This window comes from Echeneis naucrates, chromosome 11 (genome assembly GCF_900963305.1).
Source record: "Echeneis naucrates chromosome 11, fEcheNa1.1, whole genome shotgun sequence".
In the NCBI taxonomy this organism is placed as follows: domain Eukaryota; kingdom Metazoa; phylum Chordata; class Actinopteri; order Carangiformes; family Echeneidae; genus Echeneis; species Echeneis naucrates.
In genome coordinates, this window is record NC_042521.1 from 20,040,120 (window position 1) to 20,052,329 (window position 12,210).

The 12,210-nt window shown below is 40.1% G+C and overlaps 1 protein-coding gene across 1 annotated transcript in view; it reads left to right on the forward strand.

Moving 5' to 3' along the window:
- The window catches only part of thsd7aa (thrombospondin, type I, domain containing 7Aa), a 160,070-nt gene that overhangs the window by 122,485 nt on the left and 25,375 nt on the right, over positions 1-12,210 (forward strand). Inside the window, exons 18-22 of the mRNA XM_029514874.1 lie at positions 1,494-1,635; positions 1,717-1,832; positions 1,934-2,051; positions 5,227-5,372; positions 6,493-6,667. Of these exons, the coding sequence (XP_029370734.1) occupies positions 1,494-1,635; positions 1,717-1,832; positions 1,934-2,051; positions 5,227-5,372; positions 6,493-6,667 (697 nt within the window). The remainder of the gene's footprint in view (positions 1-1,493; positions 1,636-1,716; positions 1,833-1,933; positions 2,052-5,226; positions 5,373-6,492; positions 6,668-12,210) is intronic.

Below are 12,210 nucleotides of genomic sequence, written 5' to 3' on the forward strand. Positions count from 1 at the left end.
AAGTCTGGGGAGAAGATCAGGATGCCATCGAAATACACAAAAACGTTCTTATTCAGCAGGTCCTGAAGGACATCATTTACCAGAGCCTGGAAAACGGCTGGAGCGTTGGTCAGTCCAAAGAGCATCACGAGGTATTTGTAATGTCCCAGCGTGGTGTTGAAGGCCGTCATCCACTCAACCCCCCTTGTGGTAGGCGTTTCACAGGTCCAGCTTGGTAAATACCGAGGCTCCCTTCAGTTGCTTTGAAGGCTGAGGAGATGAAGGAAAGTGGTTGCCGGTTTTTGATAGTTAAGTTGTTGAGGTGGGTGTAATCAATGCAGGAGCGGAGTCTCTGGTCCTTTTTCTGCATGAAGAAGAAGCCGGCTCTGGCGGGAGAGGAAGATGGACAGATTCCTGCCCTGCAGGAGCTCTGGATGGCTTTATTTTCAGGGGCAGATGGGGACGGAGGCACCTGGCAGCAGATCGATGGCACAGTCATAATTGGGATGTACATATGTACATATATAGCATTGAAAAAGCTGTGAAATTGTTTTTTTTTGCTGTTGTTGGTGTTTTGGGTTTTTTGTTGTCGTTGTTAGGCACTTTTTGGTGCCAACACATGGTTTGTGGACAGATTCTTTAAGGGAAAACGACAAAATGCTGTTTTTAGCTTTATTGAGGTTGTGGACAGCTGGGAGAGAATCAGCAGGGGTTCATACACAGAGCAAAGAAAGCCCAAAAAAAGCAACCACACTTTAATAAAAATTGCAACCCGCAATTGACGATAATTGCAAGCGACTTTACATAACAACAAGACCAAAGTCGCTTATAACAAGTGGACCTGGCAGCACTGCCCGGGAATTGACATGACTTATGGCACACAAGGCCAGTGGGGGCATTTGGGGTGGGTTGTCAGGTACCTCAACAGATGAAACACCAATTTCACTCTCATCACTTTGAAATCAGGGAAAGTGGGGAAAAATTATAGGGAGCAGAGCGGGAGAAAGGGTTTAAAAAATGGGAGACTACCACATAAATTGGGAGAGTTGGCAGGTCTGATATACCTCAATTTTAGAGATTTTTGCTGTTAATATTTCCCTTCCTGGGTATGTTCCTAGTTTAACAGTACAGATTATTCTACACTGTCAAGGGCTACTAGTACCAGATTCTTCAATATAGTACAGTGCATTCACTTTATAATCATTTGTTGCACAAATATGCATAAATTAAATGTATGCTTGTTTTTCAAATGTCTGTGAGGGCTCAAGGTCAGACCAGCTCACTGTTTAGTCAACTCCCAAAGCTCCATCTCTCTTTACAAGGCAATAAACTCTAAGCCATATTTTTGGAGAGGGAATGTTTTCATTCCGTTTGCATCTTCCTCTGGGTTTTGCTAAATTGTATCCTGAAAAGTGTTAAAGGAGGAAAAAACAAGTAAATTGAGATCTTGTGAAATTTGCACACTGTGAAAAACAATGTAAAAAAAAATACAAATAATTTTCTCTTGTTCTCAGCCATGTAATGCGAACAATACACGGGAGAGAAAAGCTTACCCACTTCGCCAGCCTGGAAAAGAGAAGAAGTGTCCTCCAACTAAAGAGACAGAGCCATGTAAACTTAACAGCAACTGTTACCACTACTCCTTCAACATCACTGGTAAGACATGCAGCTCTAATACGGTTTTATAGTACAGGGTCACAAATACATTGGCCTTTAACCAGTGAAAACCTTCCGCAGATTGGAGCACCTGTCAGCTGAGTGACAGAGCAGTGTGTGGGAACGGCATCAAAACGCGCATGCTGGACTGTGTACGTAGTGATGGCAAATCTGTTGATATCAAGTTTTGCAAAGAGGTGAGATGTATGAAACTCCTTGTTTTCAAAGTTTACTCAATACATATGATTTGAAACAAATAAGAGAGATGAGATGAAGACCGCCAGTATTGTCTTTGCAGCTGGGTCTGGAGAAGAAGTGTCAGATGAATGCTTCCTGTGTGGTGGAGTGCCCTGTCAACTGCCAGCTGTCTGACTGGTCACCATGGTCGAAATGCTCTCACACCTGTGGGCTGGCAGGTATGCCAGTGACCTTTACTCGTAAAGCCTGGTTTATGGTCCTGCGTTAAATCACTGTCGTACCTATGCTGTTGCTGTGATGTGTGAAGTCTTCAAACTTCTCTGTTACTCCATTTTGTCATGGTGCAATTCACCACCACAGCAGTAGGAGCTGTGATCCTTTCCTGCATGGGTATCACTGTCTCTAGTTTATTCTTTGTTTAGCTTCCAGCTTGATGAGTTGTAAAGGTGCTCATATTTTCTGACTTTCTTCATGAGTTACTCCTCGACTTGATCCATGCTCCATCTGTGTACAAAAACAAGATGTTTAAAATTAAATGTGTTGCTACCAAGCAAACCAATCACAGCCCTCTTGGTCTGAGCTGGTCCTGCATCACCTCGACATGTAGTTGTAGTTTTTTTGGGGGGTGCACGTCACGCTACACCGGGGACTACAGCGAGCTTCCCTACCCTACGATGTAGGTATGGCGGTAATGGTAATGCATTAAAGGTAATGCAGGACCATGAACCAGGCTTAAGAGTGGTCCAAACCCCATTATTATTCAGCTGAAGTTTTCAGGCACTATTTCCAAAGTCACATGCCATGTAGCATCATCTACCTCTCTCTAGCAGCTCCTCTTTGTTATTTGCACTGTGACAGTTAAAGTTGAAGGTATGTCTGGTCTGAGGCTCAAGCACTTTTTGTTCATTATCACTCAGCCAACCAGAGAGAATACATAAGATAACGTAACTGTAAAAGCTTTTGTAATAATCAAAACTCTGAATATAATTCTAGGTTTGATCCAAACCAGTGGTAGGCTTGTGCCGGTCCCAAGCCCAGAGAAATGTGGACAGTTGTGACAGAAAGAGCAACGGTCATAAAAAAAAAAACAAAACAAATCTATCATGTAAGTCACACAGCTGACTTGCTGTGGCAACCTCAAATATATGGGAAAAGCCAAAAGAGGGGGGAAAAAAAACGCTAACCCTGCTTTATGGTCTATTTCCCTCTAAATGGGGTGATTATTTAAAAATTAACATGATGTTGTATTAAAGATCCAAAATGAGAGACTGAGACCATAAACGTAAAATGTTTACTGAGAAAATAAATGAGGGGAGAGGTAGGGGAAGTCAATAGTCTTCCATACAATGACTTTAATAACCAGCACAGTTGCCTTTTGATGGTCATGAGAGAATATAGATTTAAGGCATCAGCTTGACTTTTCACACCTGGCGTTTACTTCCATTTTAAAATCCAGTTCATGTATGAGACAATATAATGTTGGATTCATAATGCTTTAATAGGTGCTGCTTTTGAATTTTTCTCCTAAAGTCATCTGAAAGTGAACAACCACACTGATCATTTACCCCAACTCTGTAATACAACACATAGTGTTTTTGGAAAAAATGTCCCTTAGTTGGCATACTGGCAGCAACTTGGTTAGATGATTCAATAATCTTTGTTGTCAAAGTTACAAGAGTCACAGTTAGAGTAAGTTAACAACAGAAATTATTATTTTGACATAGGAAAGGAACAATGGTCTGCTGTGTCATATTATTGTTTTCTTGACCTTCCCCAGCCCTAAGTAAATGGCTGGGTGTTTGGGTGACTTGTTATGAGGGTAATGCAAGATTAATTAATTTTCAAATGACCTAATTAACTAGTAAATTAGCGATGAATGAAAATCAGTTCAGTAATTCTGTAATCCCGCTGACAAACAAACAAGCCGAAGTAGAAACATTAAAGTTTAGTTGAGATAGTAATACAAGTATTTCACAGTAATTTTAATATGTTCTCAGGAGTTTGGTGTTTCAACTCTTTAGGTATGCACTTCCATAAAATTAGGGGGTTAGAGTTTCAATTTATTCTTATACTACAACCTGCGATTGACGAAAATCATTGAAGGACTCGGGAAAGTAGAATTTTTCTTTGCTCTCATCTGTTTAACTTATTTTCAACTGCTGTTGCTAAGGTTAAGATTTGCACATAATTTTCACATAATTTTAATTTTCTCTTTTTAGTGAGCCGTGCCAAAAGAACCAGCTCTCTAAACAGAGCTGGAATTCCCATCACTAAAGCTCTGGGGCTCAGAGAGTGCTCTGCTTAAAGATAAGTGGTCTGAGACAAAAAAAAGCAAATAATAAGCAAACTTTAGCTAATGTAGTAGCCTTAATCTGTCCCCAGGCAGAGACAAATTATGTAGATCATAAAGACAGAGAAGGCTTTCTTGCTTTCCTTCCTGTGTGTTTTTATTCCTTACCTGCTGTGAAGACATTTCCCCCATTTCCAGCTTACTGTTGCAGCAATGACCAGGTTTTGTTATTTCAAACAAATGAACATACCTAGAAGCAGCAAGATGCTGTTATCAGTAATGTGGTGTGAAAGCACAGCTATACAACTCCACCCGTGTGGACACAATTGAACAAAGCAGAAATCAGATGTGAGAAACGGGGAACTTCGTAAAGAAAATTGGGATGCAGAGGTTTCTGCAGAATGCTGGTATGCCTTGTTGTTTTAAAATTTTCTTTTGGAGTGAATTTGGAGTATTTTGACAGCATAGAAACATATGTGCATCTGTAAATCTGGCTTGTCTTTGCTACCGCCTGCTCATTCTGTTATATAGTCCCTGGATCACAATATGCAGCTGCAATATTGCAGGCAGCGTTGGCCTAAATTGTTAACATAGCCACCACACACACACGATGCATCCAGTGTCTCTGGAATCAGAATCACCTCTTGTCTTCATTGAAGTGCATTTTGAATGTGAATCAATTCTGAAATGCTGCAAAAATATAAAGTCCTGTCTTATTTTGAAAACTTACATTTTAGTTGTGCGTTGCTGTTGCTTTCCTGCATTAATTATAAGTTTTAAGTGGTGTGTGATTTACTCATGAGTCAGCAGCTAATTGAGAAAGCTCTCGCATCTCTCTCCAGTGGGGCACTACTGTATGCTGTCTTTGAAGAGAACTTTTAACCTCTTTTTTTATTCAATCTAAGAAAGTCACTTGTTTTGTTAACACAATTTAGAAATGTGCCTGTTTAGAGCGAATACACATTGATGTTGGAAGCTTGTTAATTGGCTTCTATGCGTGTGTGTCAGTTGGGTCGCGTTGCCTCTCCCATTAAAACATGATTGTCTTTCTAGTCTTAAAGCTTGGACATAGTTGTTTTTTTTTTTTGTTTTTTTTTCTGCAGGCAAGCTGTGGAGGAGACGAACAGTAGTACAGGTTCCTCAGGGTGATGGGAGACCGTGCCCATCACAGACCACACAGTGGAAGCCTTGCTTAGTGAAGCCCTGCTACAGCTGGAGATACAGCACCTGGTCAGAGTGCAAATCTGAGGTCAGTCTCTTAGTATTAAAAGGCACAATTAATTTGTACTATATTTTTTTCTGCATTTGTCCTCATGGTTTAACACCACAGGGTGTGTCCCCTTTTTATTGATGCACTTTTAGTCTTGCAGCCAAATATTTTATTGTTTTAGTGTGTGTACGTGACCATCACCAGCCTTGCCTAGAAGCTAGTTTGTTGATCATTATTTAATGACCTTTGTGAGGTAGAGGACACAGTGAAAATAGGGGGCAACAAAGGACAGAAAAGATGCAGCAGGTTGGACAGGGGAAGGGAAGCAGGTGGTGGAGCTAGTGTAGTGAAGGATGCTGTGCTTTTCCTGTTACCTCACTCAGGATTATGAAAGTCCAGAGGATTTTTGTGACGATCTTTGTGGAGATGGGAGTCCAGATACAGTGCAGGCCAAAAGTTTGGACACACTTTCCTATTCATTTGAATGAGAAGGTCAACTTTTGGCCTGTACTGTAGGTGAAGGTGTCCCAACAGAGGAGTTGATTTTCTTTCTTTTAATACCAGGTGCTAGTGTCGTTCATTGATATTTAATCACCAATATGGTTTACCAGAGATTCAACAGATCATTAATTCATTCATCTTCTACTGCTTATCTGTTTATGGGTTGTGGGGGGCACTGGAGCCAATCCAAGCTTATATTGGGCAAGGGAAAGGTATGCCCTGGACAGGTAGCCAGTCGATCATTGGGCCAGACAAAGATGAGAGAAAGTCGAGCAACCACTCACAACTACAGGCAATTTAGAATCACAGATTAACCTAAACGTGCATGTTTTTGGATTGTGGGAGGAAACCAACACAAGCACAGGGAGGACATGCAAACTCTGCACAGAAAGGGGCCCGGGAACTAAACCCACAACCTTCTTGTTGTGAGGCAAATATTCCTCTGAACTGCTTTCACCAGACCACAAACAAGATTAAGCGAATAAGTTTCACTTTAGAGCCTCACCAATGTAGGGGAGAGAAACACACTATATAGTGTACACAGAGGGTGATATTAGGTGACAGGTGATGAGGACATTAAGAGTGATTAAAAATCTAAATTATCAAACACGCCAAATGAAAAGGTGTGTTTAATCTGCACGTCTTTCCCTCTCATCAGGGGGCAAGGTGTGGCGAAGGCCTGCGTTTCAGGAACATATCATGCTTTGTGTCAGATGGTTCGGGAAATCAGGACAGCATGCTGGTGGATGATGAGCTGTGTGGAGATTTGGAGCCATCCGTGGATGGAGACACACACATAATCTTGCAGGAAACCTGTACTGTACCCTGTCCAGGTAGGTCACCCCCAGGCACTGTGGCACTACAGACTCCACCTACACTTCTTGGTAACAATGAATAGTTCACTGGCAGCTGAGAAAAATGTGTAGAGCAATTGATTAGTGAATTGACAGTAGAATATTGACAAAGGTGATGACCAAAAATATAAAGTAAAAATTTATTCTTAAATTTTAGCTGGTGGTAAGCTACAGCCAAAGTAACTTTCCATGACTGAGTTTCTTCTGTTTTTGTTCAGTTCTAATATGGTTGACATGAGCATGACCAGACGTGCAGAAATTAAGTTGTGCTTTAAATGTTCCTGTAAGTGGTGGCAGCTGCAAGGTAACAAAATCTATAAAAATCTGAAAGTGATTATAACAATTTTAGCAGCAAGTTTGAGCAACCCTTTTCAGTAATAGCTGAGTACATTACCTGTGTGTGCAGAGGGAGGGGGAGAGAAAGTGGTGGTGCTGCTGATTTGTAAACCACCAGCTAATGCCAGTAAGTAAACTGCCTCCATGACAACAGATTTTATCATGTTACAAGACATTTTAACAACTTCATCACTATACATAAGTAAATGAAGCTCAAGCCATTTTGTTCATTTTTCTCTCATGACTTCAGGACTTTGCCCGTTAAAACTGTTGATGTTGTTAACATGTTTAAAAAAACATGACAGTACTCTGTCACACACACACAGTGCGCGTGCGTGCGTGCGTGTACTACCAAACGTACTACCAAAGTACTACCAAACTTGCTTAGTACAGTTTTGAAGCAACTGAAGCAGTCAGGCCCTATTGTACTTGAGAGAAAGCATTCTAGTTATTACAAATTTTCTGAAAGTGTATAGATATTTGTATACTTTATATTACATTGTTTACAGAGTTGCATAGACATGAAAGTGCAATTCTCACTCTCTTTTTGACTGAAATACAAATCACAACTGTTCTGTAATCACTTATTTTTTCTATCATTGTCTATCAATGTTTATTATTCATAGTGTCATCTTTTAGTTTTTAAATTAAATGCCTTTGAAGACTCTTTGCTTCAAAAGCTATGCTTCTGCTTTGGCAAGTTCTACATTTCTATTTTTATTAAAATCTACACTTTTATTTCATCAAATGTTTATATTGGAATTGAAAGCTGAATAGACTTTGTTACAATGAATATAAATATCATTTAGAAATTTTCATATTTGAATAAAATCATGCAGCAGTTAATCAACCCAAAAGGGCAAATATCGCTTTGCTACTAATTGACCTGTAGTTGCCTAACTCAAGCTTGTTACTCATATTTACCTTTAGTAAGACTTATGGGTCTACATCACCTACTATCACCTGAAAGAAGTTATTTTTGGGCCTTTTTTTTTTTTGCACACTTAATACTGTTAGAAATCCAGATGGTCAAAAAGAAAAACAAGAAATGTGACAGGAGAGAGTCAAGAAGCCATAGGCCTATAGAAAGACCTGCCCTACACTTGAGCAGAAAAGCAAATAACAAAAAGAAGTGACAACAAACAAACAGAAGACTAAACTAAATACAAATACAAAAAAAATCTTACCAATCAGTAGACAAACAGCAAAGTAACGCAAATACAGAAGAAAGCAAAACAAAAAAAAGTATAATAATGAAATGGAAAAAAAATGCATACACATCAAAAAAATAACTAGACATTATTAATTAAATGTGATGGCAGTTTCGTTTTAAGATTTTCCAGTGATAAGGAGCTCTTGATGACGTGTACTTTGGAGTTTCATAACTGCACACAAACTGATTCATTTTGTACAAAAGGAGGTGAAGATGATCTAATATTGTCTAATATTGTATGAATGATGATGATGGTAGAGAAAATAGGCAAAAACAAATGTGTATATATAACACATCTGAAAAATATTGATGACATTTAGAGAAAACACAAGAAACTTGTGCGACAAAAAATGGACCAGACTCAGTGATCACCTTCTTCGCAACAAACTTTCGCCCTGCTCTATGTGCACTACAGATAATATCCAACTAGGCCAGTGAGTGGTGATAGCTATCATGTCTTTGGGGTCATCAGGTGGGAACCTCCTTTCATCGGTGTTTCGTCTAGTTAGGCCCACAACACCTCCAGAAGGCTAGACCGTGAACACTGGCGTCCCAGAGTCACCCCCTAATTCCAGCCATCACCACTTGTCACACAAAGACAACTATCTCAAACAGCACGACTATCAACTACTCTGACCTCTCACCAACTGCACCAGTGAAAGCGGGGTGGGGATAGAGACCCTGGTTAGGGTAGGGGGGAGAAATAGAAGAGGTGGAGATAAAAGTTGGGATGGGATACAGACCTTGGTTTGGGTAGGGGGCATGAAAGTATAGAGGGTGCAGGAGATGGAGGCAATACACGCTACACTAGCAGATTCAGCAACTAAACTCAGCTGAACAGCCATATATTCAAACAAAACCAACCCAGGCCAACTCACCTGGACTAACCACATGGTGTCAAAGAGGCACAACCACAAAGACAACTATTTCAAGCAACGCTACTGTCAACTACTCTAAACTCTCGCCAACTGCACCAGTGAAAGCGAGGTGGGGATACAGACCCTGGTTCAGGTAGGGGGGAGAAATAGAAGAGGTGGAGATAAAAGTAGGGATGGGATACAGACCCTGGTTCAGGTAGGGGACATGAAAGTATAGAGGGTGCAGGAGGTGGAGGTAATACAAGCTACACTAGCAGATTCAGCAACTAAACTCACCTGAACAGTCCTATAATCAAACAAAACCCGCCCAGGCCAACTCACCTGGACTAACCGCATGGTGACAAAGAGGCTCAAACAGGCCACACCCACCACTTAAATACACTCAGTCTGTCTAGCTTAAGAGCTCCCCCTGCTGGTCCGCCAGCTACTATTACGTCTTCTAACCCAAATCCACTGACTGGATCTTACTGCCTCATCTGACATTTCCTTCACTATTTTCCTCACACTCTGTCCCCTTCCTCCTAACTCCTTCAACAAAGCAACAGCAGATCTTGCTACAAACCCTCTACATCCTACTTCCACTGGACAAATGCTAACCTTCCATCCTCACTGCTCTGAAGCTCCTTCTCCTTAGGAATAAGAACACCTCCTGCCCTATGCCATGCTCTGGGAATAGACTGTTTCTTCCAAACCATTCTTAATTGCCTCCACAAAAACTTTAGGATATCAGGTGCGCTTTTATAGACCCAGTAGGGGACTCCATTTGGCCCTGGGGCCGAAGAAGCCTTCGCACGCCTGACTACCTCCTCTACCTCCTTCCACCTAGGTGGTCTAACATCCATTTCTTGATCTATCTCCCCTAATGGTGGCATGTCAGGTGGAAGTCCTACTACTCTATTCTGCTCAGAATCTGAACATGTATTTCTCAGGTACTCTTCTACTTCTATCTTTGTCGCTTTAAGCTGCCCTCCCTTTTCCTGGCTAAACAATCCTTTAACAAACTTGAATGGATCCCTGTAAAATGCTGTTCTTACATATTCTTTCTTTTTCCTCTTTTTCCTAAGATGTTCGGTCCTTCTGAGTACAGCTAGCCTACTTCTCAACCCCTCTTGCAAAACATTAATTCCGTCTCGCTCTTCCTCTGTAGCTCTTTTCCACTGCTTTCTTAATTGTCTTCTTTCTTTAACTAATTTCTCAATTTCTCTTTGCCGTCTAGACTTAGCTACCTGTACTCTTTCAACCCTCTTTCTATCTTGCACCCCAAATCTTTCGACACCATAGGAGTAAATTATGTCTCCCATTTTCTCTAATCTATCACTTCCGTCTCCTCCTAGTCTACTCAGAATTATTGACAAGTCCCTGTTGACTGTCTCCCATTCCTTGCTACTATTTGCCCTCGGCCATTTAACTCTAGCTTTCTGCTCCATATTTCTCTCTCTGACTGGCCTGTTCACCTCAATATCAGCTGCATCCCTTCTTATAACCTCCTCCTCCACCTCTGGGGCTGTGTTGTTGATATCCTTCGAACTGTGGTTTTCTACCTGTCACTGGATTTCATCCGACTTTCTCAATTGACTTCTTAAAAAGTTCTGATCGATGCGGCCTTTCCCACACATCTCATTCTTCCCTGATGCACTCTAAGGCCTCTAACTGATGTTACTTTCTGCCAACCACAAGGACAAACCTGGAGCATATTTCCCTCTAATCTATCATTTTTATTCTCTCCAGCCACACTCACTATACCCTTCAAACTATTCTGCCCACTTCTAATCCGAGAGAATAGGTCCGTGCCCCTAACATTCACTGAGTCACATATCCAACTCGTAGTCTTATCCGTTCTAGTATCTGTTACCATGTACCATTTCCACTGCTACCTTGGATTGCTAGCCCACGGCAGCACCTGTGGGGTCTTCGCCTCCTGTCTGCTGTCTATCCAAGCTGTCACACAAAGAATATCCAATTTTCTGAATAGGGGGAGAGAGGCCACCTTAGATTTTGAGAGAGTTGCCAATTTTACAGTTTGTTTTTGCAGCAAATAAAGTTTATGAAGATTGGAGGGGTATGTACAGTATTAATCCAAATAATATTACAATAAATCATGGAATAGTATAAAGTTAATAAACATGAAACAATTACAAAACTTTGTAGTTTGCCGATGATCCCCAGTGACTTCATATATATTTTTTTATGAATGAATTTAATGTTTTTTTGTTTTTTTTTTCCAATTCAATTTCTCATGAACTAAGATACCCAAAAAACAAGTGTGGGAAACTTGAGAAATTCCTTTTCCATCTACTGACACAACCATAATCCCTAGCATACCTCCTGCTCTTTCCCACTGTTACGGCCTCATAAAATTTACCAAAACAAAAAAAAAAAAAAAACATGTCTGGGCTGAAATGAGACTATGACATAAAGGACGCCACACAAGAATTTCTAGATTTTTAGTTCCTATAATTCTTTATTTATAATTTGAGCACTGAGGAGGGAAGAATAAAATGAGAAAGAAGAATATTCATCCAAAAGTAATGAACCAAGCAGCAGAAGACATACCTTGATGTGTGACAAGCCAATACCTGGCCACATGTAACACCCACAAATCTTATGCAATATAACTTTTTAATATTTAATGCAAGCTTATTCAGTTGAAACCATCTTGCAACTATCATAATTTCCTCATTTGTATTATTTATTCGAGAATATATGTCATTGTGTGATTAAAATCATATTGGTATCATCAGCAAACAAAATGGGAAAAGAACATTTACAAGCTAATGAAAAATCAGTAATGTTAATTAGAAATAATAAGGGTCCTAGGATAGATCCTTGTGGTACACCACATAATATATGAATTGTGTTTGAAGTACAACCATTTATTAATACACATTGCTTTCTTTCACTAATGTAATTAGTTAATCTCAATATTTTGTTGGCCAAATTAAAACATTATGGTTTCCAAGGTGATAAATTAAAGTGGTTAACGGTGTTGAATCCTTTAGAAAGATCTGAAAAAATTCGTAGTGCAAATTTATTATCATTCAAAGGTGCGTGTAATTTGTCTACAAGCTGTAAAAGTATCATATAGGGAGAATTAT